General features: G+C 36.7%; 1 protein-coding gene across 10 annotated transcripts in view; it reads right to left on the bottom strand.

Annotated features, from left to right (window-relative positions):
* PCDH9 (protocadherin 9) overlaps positions 1–19,547 on the bottom strand; it is a 957,408-nt gene extending 937,861 nt beyond the window's left edge. For all 10 annotated transcript variants that reach the window (XR_001896925.3, XR_639868.3, XM_017951290.3 and 7 more), the window contains exons 1-2: positions 18,875–19,547; positions 14,491–17,661 (exon numbers count right to left, since the gene is read on the bottom strand). Coding sequence is in view for 8 of the 10 variants with exons in the window: in XM_017951290.3 (XP_017806779.1) it covers positions 14,491–17,526 (3,036 nt within the window). In the remaining 2 variants the exon portion in view is untranslated. The remainder of the gene's footprint in view (positions 1–14,490; positions 17,662–18,874) is intronic.
* Positions 19,548–19,958: the final 411 nt, after the last annotated feature.

Raw genomic sequence — 19,958 nt, forward strand, 5'->3', positions numbered from 1 at the left:
AGTGTTAATACACATTTTATTCCTGAGGTCTACATATTTTAGCAGGTTTCAATTTTGCAGTTCATTTAAATTACAGTAATTACTTAGTGATAGTTGCCTAAGCCTAAGCATCCACAGAACAGTTGAAAAGATCCTTTTAGAGTTAGGCCCCAGCTTGATGGTTATCACAGAAGTCTAATTGCAATTAAAATAGTACGTTTTCTGGCAATAAAGATTTATCTCTTAAAATCTGTTTGTACAAGAATGTGCAGGTGAGGCATTATATGCATTATTTTTTAAAATACAAATTTTTGGCTTAAATATGATTTTGAAATTGGGGGATGACCTGCCTATACAAACATTTATCCATATGTAAGTTAGTGTTTTAGAAATAATTGAGTTAAAAAAACATAGTCTGGGCCAGGCGCGGTGGCTCAAGCCTGTAATCCCAGCACTTTGGGAGGCTGAGACGGGCGGATCACGAGGTCAGGAGATCAAGACCATCCTGGCTAACATGGTGAAACCCCGTCTCTACTAAAAAATACAAAAATCTAGCCGGGCGAGGTGGCGGGCGCCTGTAATCCCAGCTACTCGGGAGGCTGAGGCAGGAGAATGGCGTGAACCCGGGAGGCGGAGCTTGCAGTGAGCTGAGATCCGGCCACTGCGCTCCAGCCTGTGCGACAGAGTGAGACTCCGTCTCAAAAAAACAAAAACAAAAACAAAAACAAAAACAAAACAAAACAAAAAAACATAGTCTGTCTTGCCTGTAATGTAAAGCCCAATTATGACATTTTCCTCTATGATGAAAGAAGATCAAATTTTCAGGATATGTATGTTTCTCAATTTAGGAAAACACATATATATATAAAATAAAGGTCTCTGTTTTCAACATTTATATCATTGCATTAGTTCCATGAAGTATTGTGATAAATATTCATAAGAAAATGGACTTGCCAAAATTAGAACCATCTGGAGGCAAAAGCCAATGAAACCAAACATTTATTCCAGCCAGAGTTTAATATCTATGTTCCATATCTATGTTAAACATATCCTTTCAATGGACGGCTAAAACATTTTTTCAAAATATCATGACTTGAAATACCCCTTTTCAAAATGGATGCCTCTACAGGAGAAATTCCACTTTTAGAGAACCACTGTCTACTTTAGCTTGGGTTATTATTCAACATTATCAATGTGTGCCATGTTTTTTTAAGTAGTTTTTAATATAGCAAATACGTTAACCTCATGTAGTTAAAAAAATTAAGTTTTACTTGCTACTATATTTTATTAACACCTTTGCCTGTAGAAGGAGTGTGATTTTAAGAATGAAAAAGTACTTTTCCCTCCAAATTAACCAAAGGATAAATTTAAACCTGGCATTCTTATAATTAGAGTAATAGATCTTACAATTTTACTACCCCATTGAAAGATCAAGTCTCCAGCAGTAGTTAAAAAAAATGTGAGAGAGACTTTAAAAAATATATTTCAGGGAAATGATGACATCTATTTAAAATTGAGAACGAACTCATAATTTTTTAACAAGGAAATTCCAAGGAAAAAAAGTATTGTGCTTAAAATTTAATGGAATATTTTAAAGCAAAGACAATTTTTTTGATCTTAAAAAAAAATTTTCCATTGTCTAATGCTGTTCCTGGATCATAGCAGTTATTTATTAGATGTCTGTTGAGTAACAGAATTAATACAAAATTTAAAAAGCCTAGCTGTGTATCTATCCATGGATCATATGACAAGGTTTTTGGCAGCAGAAAATTTCACAGCTAAATGTCAGATACTTTTGAAAACATGCAAATTTAAAACTATAGAATATATTTCTGGAATAAGCATTGGTATCCATTAGGGAAAACAGAATATGGTTCAGTAGTCTAGTGATAAGTTTGGATATTATCTCGTTGTCAGACTTACCTCCAAATAAGTGTTCAGCAGGCAGAAAAATTTCTTCAGGGAATCCATAGGGAAAGATGTGAAAGGTACAGTCCGGGAAATACACATGTCTTCATAGAATAAGTAGTTGTTCATTATCTGAACTGGAATATACATAGACTTTCTGAGACAGTTACCTGTCTATTATAAAAGCTAATAGAAGGCCGGGCGCAGTGGCTCACGCCTGTAATTCCAGCACTTTGGGAGGCGAGGCAGGCAGATCACGAGGTCAGGAGATCGAGACTATCCTGGCCAATACGGTGAAACCCCATCTCTACTAAAAATATAAAAAATTAACCGGGCGTGGTGGCGGGCGCCTGTAGTCCCAGTTACTCGGGAGGCTGAGGCAGGAGAATGGCGGGAACCCGGGAGGCGGAGCTTGCGGTGAACTGAGATGGCGCCAGCCTGGGCGACTGAGCGAGACGCCGTCTCAAAAAAACAAACAAACAAAAAAATGCTAATAGAGAAACCACTGATATGAAAAACATAAAATGGTACCTTCATATAGTATACATGTATATATACTTGACACTATGAGAATGCTAAATATTTCAAATAAAATAATGAATCCAAATCCTTAAAGCCTGATTTTAACCATTTAAAATGTGTTTAACATTTTGCCTGATTAGGTCCATGTCTGCCTATGTGGTGGGATTAAATACAATTTACCGAACATGTACTATACGACATGCTATAAACCTTGTAACAACCCTAAGAGGTCTGATATCCAAGATAATATCCACACTATGTCCCTGCCCTGTTCCGTATCCCAATGCTATAAAATGGATATCACATCTTAGCATAAAACAAGCAGAAGCCTAAAGAAAGTCACACCAGTTTTCCAGGTTTTATGTGTTTGATTAAGCTTTCTAAGCACAAAGAATGAGTATTTTTATTTTAAGTTTGTTTTGTTTTAAATTATTTTCTTCTTATGAAACCATCTTCTTATATAAAACTAGAACTAAACCATAAGGCCAATCCAAAAACAATTGCATTGCACTGAGAGGGTGGTAAAGATCAACACGAAGTTATATATTTAATTTCTTCAATCAAAATCACAATAAAGTCAGTTGAAATTTGACTAGATCTACTTCTTATTTAGTTGATAAAGTTAACTGAACTAATAACAAATCTCCACTACATTCTGCTCCAAATACAAATCAGCAACTTTATGGTGATGGTTTCAGCTGTTCCAACAAAAGGAAATGATTTTGGCCCCAGGATATTATCAAAAGGTATTTTTGGGGTACTATCATAGTGTGTAATATTTTTATTTGTTGTGTCTCATTTATGTTATTATGTCACTCACATACTCAAACATTACAAACTTGTATATTCATACATGAAAAACTTACTTATAAAATGAATATAGGTTAAATTAAGAAAAATTGTAAAAGCTGTTGGTTATTATGCTTCTAGCATAAATTTGATGAATCTCAGAAATATGATCCATATATTTTGAGGCATTTTAGCTAGTTTGATTACACCATGGATGCCATTACTTCAAAAGGGATGCTTTCCAGTCTATGGAATAATTGGAAGCAAGAACCAGCAGGTTTCAAATGATTCCAGCTGTGTTAAGTACTGACTGTGAAACAGATTCACTCTCTTATATGTGGTTTTGTAATAGGAGTGATGTATACGTGAAAATTCCCAGATGGGTGGAGCTTCTGGGTAATCTATGGGGAAGTAAATTCATTACAAACACTAAAAGAAACAGAATAATTTCAAAACATGACATGCAAATGAAATAGGTAAAATACTCAAAATGAAAGACGAAGCAATTATACAAATGTGAAACAACAGGGACTAAGATCAAAAACACATATGCTATATTGAGATACCGTTATGAAGATCAACTTTACAAAAGTCCTAAATAATCCGAAACCAGACAGTGTTCTAACACAAAAGCAGATTAACACAGGTGACTCGCGAAAAAGATATGATAGAACGCAGATTCAAGAAAACAACCAAAACAAAATCAAGAAAGCATTCACTAAATGAAGGTGTAAACCTCTGTCAATGGCAAGCTAGTATTCTTGGACAGGAGGTAACATTTTTTGAGTGTCTGACTATTGTGGGCCAGATATATATATAGAGAGAGATATATATAGATATAGATATATATTCACTTAATCTCAGGACAACTTTATATGGATTTGGCATGATCACACCCATGACTGCAGACAAGGAAAGCAAGGACTAGTGCATTTAAATGATGCGCCCAGTGTCACACAGTCTTTATGTAGTAGTTCACCAAGTCAGTTTTTCTTACTCCAAATATCAAATTAGTTCTCTAGTCTCCATTTCTTCAGTCAGAAAAAGTATTAAATAGGCCAAATAATCCCAAAGGTGCATTGGAGACTTGAGAATGTGTAACTGTTCTGTGAGTTCTATTAGACGCCAAATTTATCTTTCTAAAATTAATATAGTAGCTAGACACTGCATTAATCACTATTCAGCTATTATTTTGCTTCTTTTTATAGAATTTATACTTGATTCTGGCATACTGTCTGGACGTTTCAAAAGTCTATTAAGAAAACTTTAATGTGATACTTTATTTTTCTTACCAACTTGTATCTCTATCAAGCACCTATCAAAGTACTTATATTGATCATTATGTTTAGTAGTAATAAATCAATGATCTAAGTACCAAAAGGTTTAAATAAAAGGTTGGGGTGAAGAGGCTTGGAAGTGAAGGAATCTGATCCTGTTTATTTGGCTCACCTCTTGCCTTCTCATTATGTCCTAATATGAAAAACCATGAGATTATGGGCACACATAATGATATGTCCAAAATCACGAAGAAAATAGGACCCACAGACATCTCTAAGTGATGGAAGAATATATTTTGAACATGAATGATGACTTTCTCAAATGATTGTTGTAAAGATTAAATCAGTGGAAAATATTATATATATAAATTATAAATTCAAGATCACTGATTTTCAGGTTACATCAAAATTTACTGAATGCCTACTAAGTTCACTCTTTTCAGCACTGTTGTGAGTTCAGTGTTAGAAATACAAAGGTAAGTAAGACACAGTCTCTTACTTTGAGGAACTTTCTTATATTCTCTAAGATTATTATGCTTTAAGTAAAGGCATACCAGTATTTAGTTTTACTGAGTTGCCATTTGAGACCAAAAGATCATCAGGAACCAGGGCCAGGTTAGGAACAATTCTAAAATACGCCAGGGTTGACACAGTATCAGCTGGAGAAGATGCACAGTCCCTGCAAATAACAGATGGTCCTGCAGGAATAGTTTAAACCCTGGGGAGTGTTGCTCCCAGTATCATACAGAAGTCAATGACCCTTAGCTAAAGCAGAATTTAATTGTCTAAAACAGAGACTTTAGGTGTCAAGAAGTTTTTACTTAATTATTATCATGTTTAAAAATCAATCAATGAAATCAACATATTTTGTTACCACTGCATGGCAGAAAATCTTACCATTTAAGACCAAGAATGAAAATTAATTTATGTCATACTAAAATATCCTAAAAACTGTGTCCATTTTTACTATGGTGTAATGCAATTTTGATATCTATTTAAATTTTGAGGCAAAAAATGATTATTTTTGTGCAAATTCTACCATCTCTTTTATGTTGGAAATTTGAATGGGTTGAGAATGCGTTGAAATATTATTAATCTATATAGCTAAATCTAACATTATTCCTTAACTTGGAAAAAGGCATCAGTAAGAAAAACTCAATTTAAAAAATAGCAAAGGAAAATATATTATCTGAGACCATAAGTCAGAATAAATATGAATTTACTATTTCTAGCAAGAAAGAACACGTCATAGATTTTATTTCACACTTTATGGTTGTCTTAAGCAAATATATATGGAGAAGATTATGCAGAAATAATTTTACATCACTTTAAAATCCATCAAGAAACTAAGAAGTCAGATGTATTAACAACATACATGAATACAGTCCACCTAGTGAATGACAAGAAATGGAGCAAAGAAAAGTAGCCAGTCCAGGTGTGTTCTCAGCTGACACACAGAAGGAAGGCTATTGTGATTCTAGACACCCAATGTGAAAATCGGTTCAATAACATGAATATATGATACAGGACGGCATCAACTCACAACTCAGAACTCACTCCATTTTGTCTCCATTTGTCACTTGCACCTTCTACAAAAAGTTTCCTGCCGAATCCTATATAGCTGTGTATTTGAAAGTCCTCAGCATGCAGCTGCTATCACACAGAGGCACAGATTGGTTGCATCCACCAAATCCAAAAAACCACCAGAATTTTTCTTTCCAGAAAATGTCTACTATAGAACTACTATTGTCAGCAGAAGACATTCTCCTTCTATAAAAGATACAGCGTCATTTCATAAGTACTTCTGTGTTTCCATTCTTTTATTGAAGTTTGTTTAATGAGAAAAAAAAAAAAACTAATTCGTTGAATTGCAATTGCCATTGTCTTGCACAAAACTGTTTTCTTTTCTAAATCAATCATCTATTATGACTCTCACAGGCCCCTGTGACTACTGTGGGCTGCATATGGATTACACACTTTTTCTAATAGGTGAAAATATAGTATTTATAAAATCATTTCAAAATATGCATGGCTCCTTGCTCTGATTTATATCTAACAGGGCTAGTCAAAGACATTAAGCATTAAAGAACTGCAAGGGATTTTACTGAACACTGTCATGAAGGTAAATATATTGAAATCCACGGATGTCTAGAACAAAATGCTGTGCTACAAATACACATCATATTTACAAACGCAGCAAAGATGAATTCTAAAAGTACAGTTTGAGAAATGATTCAATAGCAATTCCTATGAAGATGGAAGTATTCACTTAGTACCAGGCCTCTTCATTATGGTAATGTTATAGAGTCTTATAGACACCTAGGGTGTTAATCTGATTTATGTTCAGAAGACAGTCTGCACACACAATTGAGAATTTCTTCTTAGGAGAAATGAAGGCCAGATCATGGGCATCAGAGATACCACAAGGAAGTACAAGCAAGCCGGCATCATCTATCTTGAATAATTAGAATCATCAAACAGCAAATCAGTCCAGTGTAAGGCATGTATTTGAGATTTTATTCTTTCAGTCACATCCAATGTTTCTGCATTTGGAAAAAATAGGCAAGACTAATTCCCTAGACTATAAATCACTCTAATGTGGAGGGAAATGTGTTAGCTAGTTGTATTACAAAGCCTTTACTTCATATTTAATAGGCACCTGCAATACCAGCATTATACAAAGCTCTCTACTTTGCAAATCTTTAAAACCCCACTTAATTTTCAGCACTGATTTCCTGCAATCTAAGAGCTTATGAAGGGTTCACTGTGTTCATACAGATCTATGCAAAATGTGCCAGAGCTTCCCAGTCTGTGATGGCATTCATTTGGAGGTGAATCCCAAATTTCTATCACTGGCATGCTTATTTCCGACTAAAATAAATATTCTCAGAATGAAAGCTGAAGATTAAGAAGACAAAAAAGGAGTCAAAGTAACTAGCACTGGGAGAGATATATGCAAATATCAGCTCAATGACAATTCTTCATACCATTTACAATAGAAGCTTAAAGACCCAAATACTCTGCAATCCATTAGCTCCTCAATATCCTGAAAGGGATTAGAGTGTTTCTTAATCAACTGCTAACAGGCTGAAAAGGCCCAGAGAGTGGATATTAACAAAGCGGTGTAATACTCAAATGCAGAGATGGTTGGATAGACAGACAAACTATAGAAGAATGTTAAAATACAAGATATCACACAAACATGATAAAATTGACCACATTTCCATTCTTTCCTATAGCCCACATGATTAAAAATCTATATAAATTACTTAGTGGTGAAGCTGTATGTAGCAGAGTCCTTTCAAGGACAGATAAATTAATTTCATATATTTTCTCAAGGATCCGGAATAATTAGTAAAAAATGAAGAAAGAATCAATCAAATATTCCTCAAAGACCTTGACTGTGTTTCTATATTTGCCATTATTAGCTGTACAGGTGGTCCCAAGCCCATCATTTTAAACGTGATATGTGCTTATGGCACTCTAATCAATCAAACTGTAAAAGATCAAGGGAAAATATTTTCATATGCCATTTAAATAATGAATAAATATGTGAAAACAGATCCCCAATGAATAACTTTGAGTTATTCATTCCTTATATTTATATGCTATGCCTCAGAAAATTCTACTGATTCTGCCACTATTCTTGTCTATCAGAGACAAACTGTCTATAGGGCAAAAATATGAATGAGAAAGATTAAATATGGGTTGTTTTTCCAGTTTATTTCTGTATCACTCTTTACTGTTAAAAGGAGGACAGTTGTTTAACTTATTTAGGAATTTGAAAATTTAATGAGTCTTGACTTACAGAAAAAAAAGAATATAAATCAAAAGCAAAATGTCAATCATGGTAATAAATCTTTTTTGTTCTATGTTTCTGATGACTGACAGCCCAATAGGTTTGTATCAAACAAAAGCAAAAAGCATGTATTCCTTTCTAAATGAAATGTTTGACAGATTTGACAGTTTTAAATAACAACCAATGAAATCTTAAACAACAGAGTGCATCTCCTATGTACATGAGAGATCCTATTTCTACATTTGTCTTTACTTCTGTAGTATAATGCAGATTTGGGGATTGCTGACTATGTCAAAGGCTATAAGACATTAGCATTATTACTTACAAAAGAGTCTGACTTCTGTGTCTCCATGAAACTTTAGAATAAGCCTCTTCCTGACTTGCATTTCCAAATTTTCAATAATACCTGGCCTGTGATTAGAGTCATATTTTAACAAATCTGATATAAATTTTAGGGTCCTTATATGTAATAAATTGTGGAAAAAATATTAAATGCTAAGTTGGGTGTCAAGAAGGCCAAACTTTTAAAAATCTGCATTAACTGATTTGTACTTTCCAACTCAGTGAAATATATAAGATATTAAATGATGTATTAATATTAGTAAGAGAGTAATTTCTAGTTATAATAAAGAATTACTTTCAAGAAGACACCAAACTGAATTCAAAGAAAGCTTGCACCAAGGATTTTAAGTCAAAGTAGTAAACAATCCACTGGATTTTCAGTTTTGTATTGTTTTTAACTATATACAAGCTAAGAGTTCACCTTTAACAAAATCAAACTGAGAAGTATTGTAAAAGAGCAATACAGACATCTGACTTGGCCCTGAAACCCTGTAAACACCCAGACTGGTATAGCGGGACCAAGGCTACAACTGTAACTTTCAGCATTTAGTGGATTTCTGAATTCCCCCAACCAAAAAAAAGAAAAAATTAGATATAAAAACAATCTAAATAACACAACAAAAATTGTTGTGGAAATAAGATTATAGAAAACAAAATGATTTAATGGTGTCACTTTCATAACTCAGCACTGTAGTATAAAATTATGTAATATGAAAAAGGATGCATTACAATGCCATATCTAATATTATAAGTATAATTTATAGATATTTTACATACATCAATATGAAAATGAAACCTCAACGTTCACAATAAATCATAGTTCATTATGAGAAAATTTGATTTTAGATTTGAGGCTTTTCCTTAAATCTAAATTCCCTCTGTTTTACAATTTCACATATTTTAAGTTAATATATGAAATCATAAGAAGAAAAAATGATAGCTTGCAATTATTTAAATAATAAGAATATGTTCACACCATAAGAATGTAACACGTTATTACAAGTACAGTATTTTCAAAGTAATTTCAATGATACCAAAGCCTGAACTGTTTCACCATAAGGATGACTGATCTGAAACTAAGGAGAACATTAATGTTCCTTGTTTCGATATCTAGAATTAATGGCAACAAAAAAATTATAATAATAAGAGAATAGAATATTGTCACCACATATATTATTTTCTCTATGTTATCAAATATTCAGGAATCAGCAGACATGTCTATGTTTAATACAATAGCAACTTTTCATTTTTATTCTCCTTAAGGTTATTAGTAATGGAATGCCAAAATGCATCTTGAATTTTATAGCTTAGGAATATCAAGATGGAAAGAAAAATAGTCAAATGTTCGTCTCATAAACCCAACTGGAAAGATAGTCAGTTTAAATGTATGGCCTATCCTCATTTCAAAAACCCGTGTCAATATCCAAGGGTTCTGGGTATCTTCTACCTCATAAGTATGAAAACTGACTTCATGACCATAGGGCACTTAGCCAAAGAGCCATAGCAATAAAAATCACAACTGATAACATTTTACAAATGATTCGCATTTGGGGGATCAATTGTCACCCGTGTTCAACTGTCACTATATATATCTATTCCAAAACTTAATAATTGAAAATATCTTAAAGTTTTTTGCTAGCCTCACATTAGTTAACATTTGCTCCCTTCACTTTCAATTGCATATTTTTCCTAGCTGTTCTAAATATCAATTCTATGACTGCCTTCTGCATTTTTACATAACATAATAACATTTCAGTAGTGGTTGTAGTAGATTATTCAGAAATGAAAAGTAATCACAAATGTAATATAGTATCTCTAAATGGTTTGGAATAGAAGAAATTCCCTTTACACGGTAAAAATTACATGTATACACTTAAGTACAGCATGCATACACATTTTCAGTGTATATATTCCTCAATATATAGACAAATATATATGAACAAATACTCTAGATTGTGAAAAGTCAGGATGTTTAAAGCTCTAAAATGAGTATTTCCTTTAGAAAATTAAATGACTTGTTTACCCAGAGCCACAGTCTAGTGCAACTCTTACAGACTGTTTTACTACTTGAAGAAGTTGTCAAATGTTAATGGGTGACTATTTCTTTTACTTTAACATTTTCATTTATCTTCCCTCTTCCCACCCCCGAAAAACCACACAGGGGCCAAGAAAATTAATTCCCCAAATGCTGTCAACTGGGTTGGGAAACAGTAATAAACAGCTTACTGTAAAGCCTCCAGCTACAATAAAACAGCTGTCAATAAGTGGGCTGAGAGTTGGGCTGTGCAAAAACAGGTTCTCTGGATATGATAATATGAGAGGGAAAGAAGCTGACACTTTCTGTTTCAATATGCTAAGGCAGTGGTTCTCAAAGTGTGGGCCCTGGACTAGCAGCATCAGTATCACCTAGGAACTTGTTAGCAATGTATATTTTCAGGCCTGACCTCAGTGGTACAAAATCAGAGCCTCTGGGGTAGAACCCAACAATACATGTTTTAAGTAGTGCTCCAGATGATTCCCAGGCATTCCACAGGGAGAATCAGTATCAAATTTTAAAACAATATTCGTCAACAATACCGTTTTTCTTTTAGGCAAATATACCAATGAATTTTATCGTTTAAAGCCTTATTGGAATTGATAATGTTGTCGTTTTCATCCTCTTAACCGTTTGGCTGTGAACTTTGTTGTTGTTTTTTACAAATAAATACTAAGACATGATCTTTTGCCAAAAAAAAAAAACAAAAAAAGCTAAATTCTTAACCTATAAAGGCTAACAGCACTTCCAAAAATGTGTAAGAAATAATCTGTGAAAAATTTAGTGACACATGAAAGCTTTATAAAATAGAGTGAATGAGGAATATGATTTACAGTGTTTCCTACGTTCTTTGCAGGTTAACACAAGGGAAAACAGCAAGGGGAAAAAATATCAGACAATATGGGAATTGATGTACCACAAACAAATTCATGATGAAAACATCAGACGTTATGTTTTCGTTATACACACAGTATAAATGAGTGACATTTAAATGTGGTAAACTTTGACCCAAGAATCTTGCATTTTACCCACATATCAATCAATAGCATAAAATGAAAAGATGATGTGAGCAATAGTGCTCACACAACTAAAATCTTCACAGATTGTATTTTTAAAATAAATTCCTTAGAAAGTTTTTGTAGTAAGAAATGTTACTCTTTCAAAACGGTGTAGCTTCAGGAGCACATTTTATATAAAAGCCACTAGTTGAAAAAGATTTTACTTTTTAGTTTAACTAGAACAGCTGCAGATAGCAATCATACAGTTCAGTGAAAACAAATTTGTAAAGGGTAGTATATATTTGATGTTGTTCACTCATAGGAAATATGCTTCTTTTATCCTAAAAATGTACATATCACTCTGTATATCACTACTACTTCTCCACCGGCTTCTCCTTTCTCCAACATCACATTATTTCTTTTTCAGCATGAAAACTTTTAAAAGGTGTAAGCAAAGTCATTTTAATAGCTCTTTATCATAATAGTGAATTACCTAGTTTCATATGAACATTGGAATACCTATAGGAGAACTGCAAAGTGACACATGGTCACAAGGAATTTCTAAAATGCACTTTAGTACCAGTCAGAGAATTACTCAGTATCCTATTTGAAAGATTACATCATACAAACAAAGACTTTTATGACTGACTAAGCCTCAACAAAAGATCTTTTGCATACTTTGCTGAAATGCACTTAACATTTATGCCACTACACTGTATATAGGTTCAACTTTTGGGAAGGTCAGAAAAAGTGGTTCTATACATCAATGCTACCAACACCACACATAGACAGAAAAAAAATATGATGCTGGAAGTATATCAGTACATTTCTTTGGAAAATAAATGTCAGACTTTACATGAAAAATTTTAAGTCATCATATTAGTTTCTCAACATAATTATGCATATCATAAAATACCGTAAGTGTATTGTGAGTGACCTTTACAATAGAAGTAAATAATTTGAAAAATTTTCTTTCTGTTCATTAAAAGAGCAACTTTTTAATTAAACTCATTTACTTTCATAAATTACTTTACTTATCATAGTTAACTATTTAACTTTTAAAAACCTTTACTAAGCCTGAACATTTTCTAAATTTTAAAACATCAACCTCTTTTCAAATGCTTACAAAGTTAACACAAAAATTAGTGGTTCCAACTTTGACTTATATGTAATCATCTCATAGTTTCCATTAAAATTCTATACTGATTTAAGTCCTTTCTTGCTGTGTATTTAAGCTCTAAATATTTGTACTTTTAAAACGCTCTAATGTTTAATATATTGCCTTAAGAATGGAAATTTTAGTTGTATGGTAATATGTATTATACTTGATGTTCTGGGAGTATCTGCGTGACTCATTGTCAAAATTACTCTTATAAATATTTTATTACCATGAAGCCTTAAGTCATTCCAGAGCAATAAATGATAGTTGGTAAGGGGGAAACTGTTTCAATAAAACACCCTATTTCACCCCACCCTCAGAAAATGAAAACTCTTGATTCTCCAAAGACTAATCAATGATAACTGTCAATACTGTTCTGCAAATTAATTTTGCCTTACTTGATTTTCTAAAATCTATATGTTCCTTATTTATAAACAAGTACAGGTGGGCCATCACCATAGGTGAACTCCATACCGACAAAGACAGAACTAGCATTATGAAATCCTAGAAAGTTGGTGTGCTGAGAGCTAATCACAAAAGAGCAAGCAAATGAACTTAAATGCTAGTTGCTCCAGAGCAACTATCATTAAATAAAAGGTATCTTTGGCTGTACTACCAGCTTGATCCTTCCCTCCCCCTTCTCCTTGCTACTGCGGGATTGGCACCTGGCCAGCATAAGCGACATGATACCCTAGTGCCATCTACAGGCTATTATCGATATTCAAATTTTGTGGCAACATACAAGCCCCAGTGAAATAAATTAGACAGCGCTGCATTTAAATCTTTATTAACAAGGAATTATTAGACCTAAGGAAAACTAATTCTGGATTTTGTTGAAATATGAGTTTCTCAGCCTCTTAATCCCTCTTCATATGGCATATTTCACAGTTTAAAATGAGTTATGACAGATAACTTATGCATTACTAAGATGAGAGAATATTTACAATGGATTCATTCTTTTCTTTTTAAATCAGTTATATTAGGCAGCAAGCATTCTTTTTTTTTTTTTTTTTTTTTTTTTTTTTTTTTGAAAGAGCATTTGGCCACTGTGGACACTAAAAATCTTTCTATTAAGTACCGAATCTAATATATTACAATAAAATAATTTGAAATCAAAGAGAAGACTTCCTATATGGCTTAGTTGCAATCTATCAATGATCATGTGCTTCATGGCTGATGTACATTTAATATTCTACTATCCTGTTTAGAGACTAAAAAAAAATTAACCCCTTTAGCAACCACAGCTCCAACATAATTGCAGTCACACCTTCAAAAGTCATTTAAAACTTGAGATTTGAAGGTGACTTTTTAGATCAAAGGGTAAGGTGAAAATCTTGAAGCAGTCAATTTGGAAACCCCAGGAGCAGAATGTGGCATATCAGGACAGGTTTTCTTCTTCAGCAAACATTATCTTGGGACATTTTGGAATAATTTTCTCTTTTCATCTTTTGCCATTTGAGGGAAACTGGGAGGTTAAAATATTCTCAGAACTCAGAAATCTCAAAGCTGTTCTAAAAATTCTTGACTGAGCCCCAGAGGAATAGAAAAGGGGTCAAGTTTTTTTTTACCTCTTTCTAACTAAGCTAAAGTTAGACCAAAACAACAGACACACTGGCACGTTAATACTGGTTGACTGGGCACTTGTATGCAGTACTTATAGACCAGTAAAAGTGCTCGTTTACCTGTCTCGTGTGTAAGGGGCCCTTTGTCTTGAAGCCTCCTTGGGAACTGCACTCTGAGGCACTGAAGTGATCTGAACTAGTGGAAGAGCGTTTAGAAAGGGTGTCACAACCCCCGACAAAGGTGTTGTCCAAAGGGAGTTCCTGAATCACATGATGCTTTTTCACGGAAACTGGAGTGTCTGGTTTGAGATGAAAAGCAGGCTGTGGAGAAGCAGATTTGTAGTGCTTGGCCAGGTCAGGACTGTTAGGCTTGAACGTTGTTGGAGGTGCCGGGCCCCAGTCAAATCTTCCTATACTTTGCTCCTCCAGTTCAGCCGGCAGGCTTATTGTCCCATTGATAGGTTCATGAACTGCATCATCGGGTTTGGACTCTTCGATAGTAACAAAGTTCAAAAGAGAGCTTTTGGGAGACTTCCTTTTCTTTCTTTTCTTTTTCTTGTTTTGTTTGTTCTCCTGGTTTGGGGACATCCATTCGGCACCTTGCTTGCTCCTCTGAGCTGCTTTGAACCTTGATGCATGGCGACAGCGCACCAGAACGGTGACGAAGATCACAACAATGACCACCATGGCACCGGCGATGATGGCAATCATGATGGTTAGATAGTCCTCATTTTGATAGGGTTGGCTACTATCCCCTATGTTCCTGTCCAACGGGGTCTCCATAGTCCTGCGGATCAAGTCATAGATATAGGAGGCATTTCCAGCAGTATCGTTAACATAAAGGAATACAAGCACAAGCGTGTGCAAAGACTTAGGGTACCCCAGGTCACTTATGTTGACCACCAAACGATGCAATCCCACATCAGTAGGTGCTGGTTTTTCTTCCAGAGTAATGTTACCTGTTACTGGATCAATCCGAAATAAGCCTTTGTTGTTTCCACTCACTATAGTATACTTTAGTTCGGCATTCATTCCAGTGTCAACATCCACTGCAAAAACTTCTGCTACCACGGAGCCAGGAATGGCTGAGAGGGGCACCAACTTAAAGGAAGTATTAGACGGGGGAGAAATGACAACTGGGCTGTTGTCATTGACATCCATGACGTTGATAGTTACTTTTGCAGTAGAGGAACGAGGTGGCTGTCCTCCATCAGTAGCTTTGACATCAAAAGTGTAGGAACTCTGCTGTTCTCTATCAAATGAGACATTTGACTTTATGACTCCAGAATAGGGATCCAACACAAAATTATCATTGTCATTTAGAATGGAAAGAGTCACAGCTTTATTCTCTCCAGCATCTGCATCTGTCACTGTGATTACCCCCACAGTACTATACTTTGGCAGATTCTCAGACACAAAAAATTGAAAATGATTATGAGTAAACTTGGGGCTATTGTCATTCTCATCCAGAACAGTAACTATCACAGCCGCTTGGCTTTGGAGGGGAGGGGTCCCATTGTCCCTCGCAGTTACTGTAAAAATGAATCGTTCTTGTTCTTCTCTGTCAAAGACTCTGGAGGCTGTCAAAACTCCTGTTTTTCGGTCCAAATCAAAGAAGGAGGCATTCGGTCCAAGCTGATAAACAATGTCTGCATTTTTCCCACTGTCTTCATCTGTGGCACTAATAGTTGTTAAGTATAACCCACGTCGGTTGTTTTCAGAAACTGACAGCTCAATTACAGGCTGGTTGAAAATTGGTGGGTTGTCATTTTCATCCTCAAGCTTAACCCTTACCAGGGCAGTCTGATTTAAACTGGGCTTCCCGGAATCAGAGGCAACAATTTTAAAGCTGAATTCTTTGGTGCCCTCATAGTCCAACAAAGAAGAGGTCTCTAACAAATATTGGTTGTCATATACTGCCTTCAAATGAAATGGGACCTCTCTTTCAATAAAACAGATCACTTTGCCATTCACATCTGTGTCCTTATCTGAAACTGTAATTAGGGCAATCTTTGTATTGACAGGATCTTTCTCAGATAAATACACGGTGCCATTGATGGGACTTATAATGTACCTGAGGTCTATATTAGGAGGGTTATCATTTACATCGGTGACATTGATGGTAACCGTTGCTCGAGCAGGAGTGGAGCTGCCATCACTAGCCAGCACTGTCACTTTGTGAATAGCTGTCTCCTCTCTATCTAAGGACCTCTGAACTGTAATCAGCCCAGTAGTATTATTTAAAGCAAAGAGTCTTTTGGTTGCAGGGGCGACCTGGGCACCAAAAATGTACCGGATTTCAGCATTACTGCCTATATCTGCATCAGTGGCATGGAGCTGAATTACAGAGGTACCTACAGGAGCATTCTCTGGAATATGAACCTCCACTTGACCCTCTTTAAACACTGGCCGGTTGTCATTTACATCACTTACTGTGACCTGCAGTATGGCCGTACTGGATTTCTGTGGAGTGCCTCCATCCTCTACTTTGATTTTCATCACATAGGTATCTTTCTGTTCTCTATCCAAGTTTTGCTGAACAATCAACTGTGGCCACTTCTCTCCCTCCGGAGTTTCCACGATATCCAGTCCAAAAACACTCTGCCCATTTAACAATTCATAATGCTGTACACCATTGAAGCCTGTGTCAGGATCTGTTGCTGATGGAATTGGAAAGCGGCTGTTGATCAAAGTGTTTTCTGGAATGGAAATATTGATGACAGGAGATGGAAACATGGGGGCATTATCATTGGTATCCTTGACAATTATTTTGATTTTGATCAGCCTGAAGAAGTCATTGGGGAGGATCACCACCTCAAGTTCAAAGAAACACTCATTCTCCTCAGCATATGAGGCACCAGCACAGAGTTTTTCTCTGTCTATTCTGTTGGAGGTTGTGAAAATTTCTCCAGTGCTGCTGGATACTTTCACCAAAGGGGCATCCCCAGCTTTAGAAACCAGTCTGTAGACAAGGCTGGCACTGGTCCCTGTGGCAGCATTGATGTGAGAAATGTTCAGATCCTTTGGTATGTTTCCTATGGGCACATTTTCAGGCAATTCCTCTCTAATAGTGTAAATAAGTTCTTGAGCTATTGCGGAATCCAGCCTTAAACAGGCAATCAGAGCAGCCAACAGGTAAAAATCCCTCAGGTCCATGATAATGTATTTATTTTCTTTTCCTGGATTTTAGGGTTTAAAGGTTTCCACTGAGGAATGATGCACAAATTGCAAGAGGAAGCGTGCATGGACTGGAGGATGCATTATATCTCATCACTTATTTGGAGACAGCCACTGTCAACACAATCGTATAGACAATATTATTCTTCAGTAAATAAAAACATACTGTCACAAAATATCACCACACATTTTCCCCTGCACATTAGTAAACATGGCAGTTTGCTCTGCCACTGTTTGCAAGTTTACTCTGTAGAGAAAAAAGCACTAAATATCTCCTGCTTGTTGCATTTGCCGGGAGGAAATAAAATTTTCTACTTTTGAATTAACGACAGCTGCTATTTTTACCTATATTCACGCACGTTGTTTTTCAGAATACTGTTTAATTCAAAACAAGCATTCTTGTTCTCCTCTCCCCCTCCCCCCGTCTCACCCTCCTCCTAGAGCCTCTAACCCGCCTCCCTCAGTCTTTTTAGGTGCAAGTGAAAAACCCTAAGTATTTAGCTATGGTTCCTACTAATTGCTTTGTCACATGTCAAATGTGTTTTCTTCTCTGCCACACTGAGTCACCTATTTTTTCTAAAAAGGCTATCTTTTTCTTTCCTCCCAGTTCTTCAACTGCCTTCTAATACAATCTTACTGGGAAACGAGCATCCGGACATGCTGCTGCAGCATCAGAAGCAGTAGTCACCGGCCACTACACATCCTCATTGCCTAAAAGCACAACACCAAGACTTCAGATTTCTTGCCCACAGCTTGCTCTCCTTTCTCCATATTGACAAATTATCCCCATTAGGATTCGTAAACACATTAAAACTTTTAAAAATGTATAATAATATAGGATTCCTTTTCCTAGAGGTGGAAGAGTGCCGAGATATAAGTGAAACGCAGCTAACATTCCCATGTAACATCACAATATTTTCTACTGAACATAAAAGAGAAAAAAAACAAAGCTATTTCTTAATCCTGATTTCTGGTTAGAATATTAGTAACATTTGCCACACATAAATACTGCAACCCAATCATGCAGGTAAAAAGGCTTCTGCTTAGATGCTCCTGTAACTGCAGTTTAAACGGGTGCAAGGCTCCAGGCAGCTACGTACTTGAGTAGGACTGGTCAGTTCTCAGGCTCTAATCTTATCTGCATTAGGCTGCACAGTAGCTGATGCCCGCGATTAGTTCCGGCAGAGTGATGCAGGTAGGGATGCAGATACAGCCGAGTAGGTGAGCTCTGCCCCAACCGTCTACCCAATTACAAACATCTTTCGTCTACACTGAGGACACATCTAAACACGAATTTACAATTATGCATGCGAAACTTTACACTTACGTTAGTTGCCTCAACCTTTCTCCTTTCCCAGTATGCTGCAGTTAGGAATGATTTGTTCCAACACATAGAAAGCCATGCATCTGGTAGCACCAGTTTGGGGAGAAATCAGAAGCAGCAAAACGTTTCCTCCCTGTAAAATGTGTTGCTTCGGACTGGCAAATTAGCAACTCCAGAGAACAAATTCATGGATTTGTCGTTAGTCATTCTCTCCACATTTCGTCTCTCTTACCCACTGGGTCTGGGTTCTTCTGGGTATTTAGCACACACACAATATTCAGTTGCACTTCTTCAGCTCAGGGATATTTTCCACAGCATCAAGCATACCATTTCCATCCGATGCCAGTACTGCTTAAGTCTCTAACTTCTTGTAGGAAACGTCAGAGTTGCGGTGATGGTGATTCTCTGACCGTTATCCGGGTGACAGTTGCCCGAAAAATTCCTAATCTGTTATTTCTTGCGTGCTTCAGAGACTCTAAGGCGCTCCTTTCCGTCTCGCATACTCTCCCTCTCTCCCTTCTCCTCTGCCCCTCTCTCCTTCTCCCTCTCCTCTCTCTCTCCTCTCTCTGAACTGAATTTCTTGATATAACTCTCAATAAGCCCAGAGGGAGGGCGTGATTGCCCAGGCCCCGCCCCCGGGCTCTGATTGGCCTGCATCTTGCGGTGCGGGCGGCCGCAGCCGGGCGCGAGGGAGGGGGCTCGGAACAAGGCGCTGACTGTCTCCCAGCCTCCCCTCCTCCTCGCCCCCTCGGCAGCCGCGAAAACCCGGAAATCTGATCCTGACCCCAGGAGAGCCGGGTTCCAGGAGGTGCACTGAGCATGCTCAGCAGGGTCCGGCGTTGGGTGGGACGCGCCGGCGCTCCCCAGGCCGGCGCGGAAGCGGCGCTCGCAGGCTCTGGCAGGGAGCGAACCTCCGAGCCCGGGCGGTCCGGCGGGCAAGGGCAGCGCGGGAGCCCTGCAGGGCGCGGGCGCGGATCCGGGGAACCGGGGCCACCGCTGCGGGCGGATCGGTGTCACCGAGGCGGCTTCGCACATCTCTTTGCTAAGTGGAGGGGCCAAAATGCATAGATGGGGGAGTCTACCCAGG

This window comes from Papio anubis, chromosome 15 (genome assembly GCF_008728515.1).
Source record: "Papio anubis isolate 15944 chromosome 15, Panubis1.0, whole genome shotgun sequence".
NCBI lineage: Eukaryota > Metazoa > Chordata > Mammalia > Primates > Cercopithecidae > Papio > Papio anubis.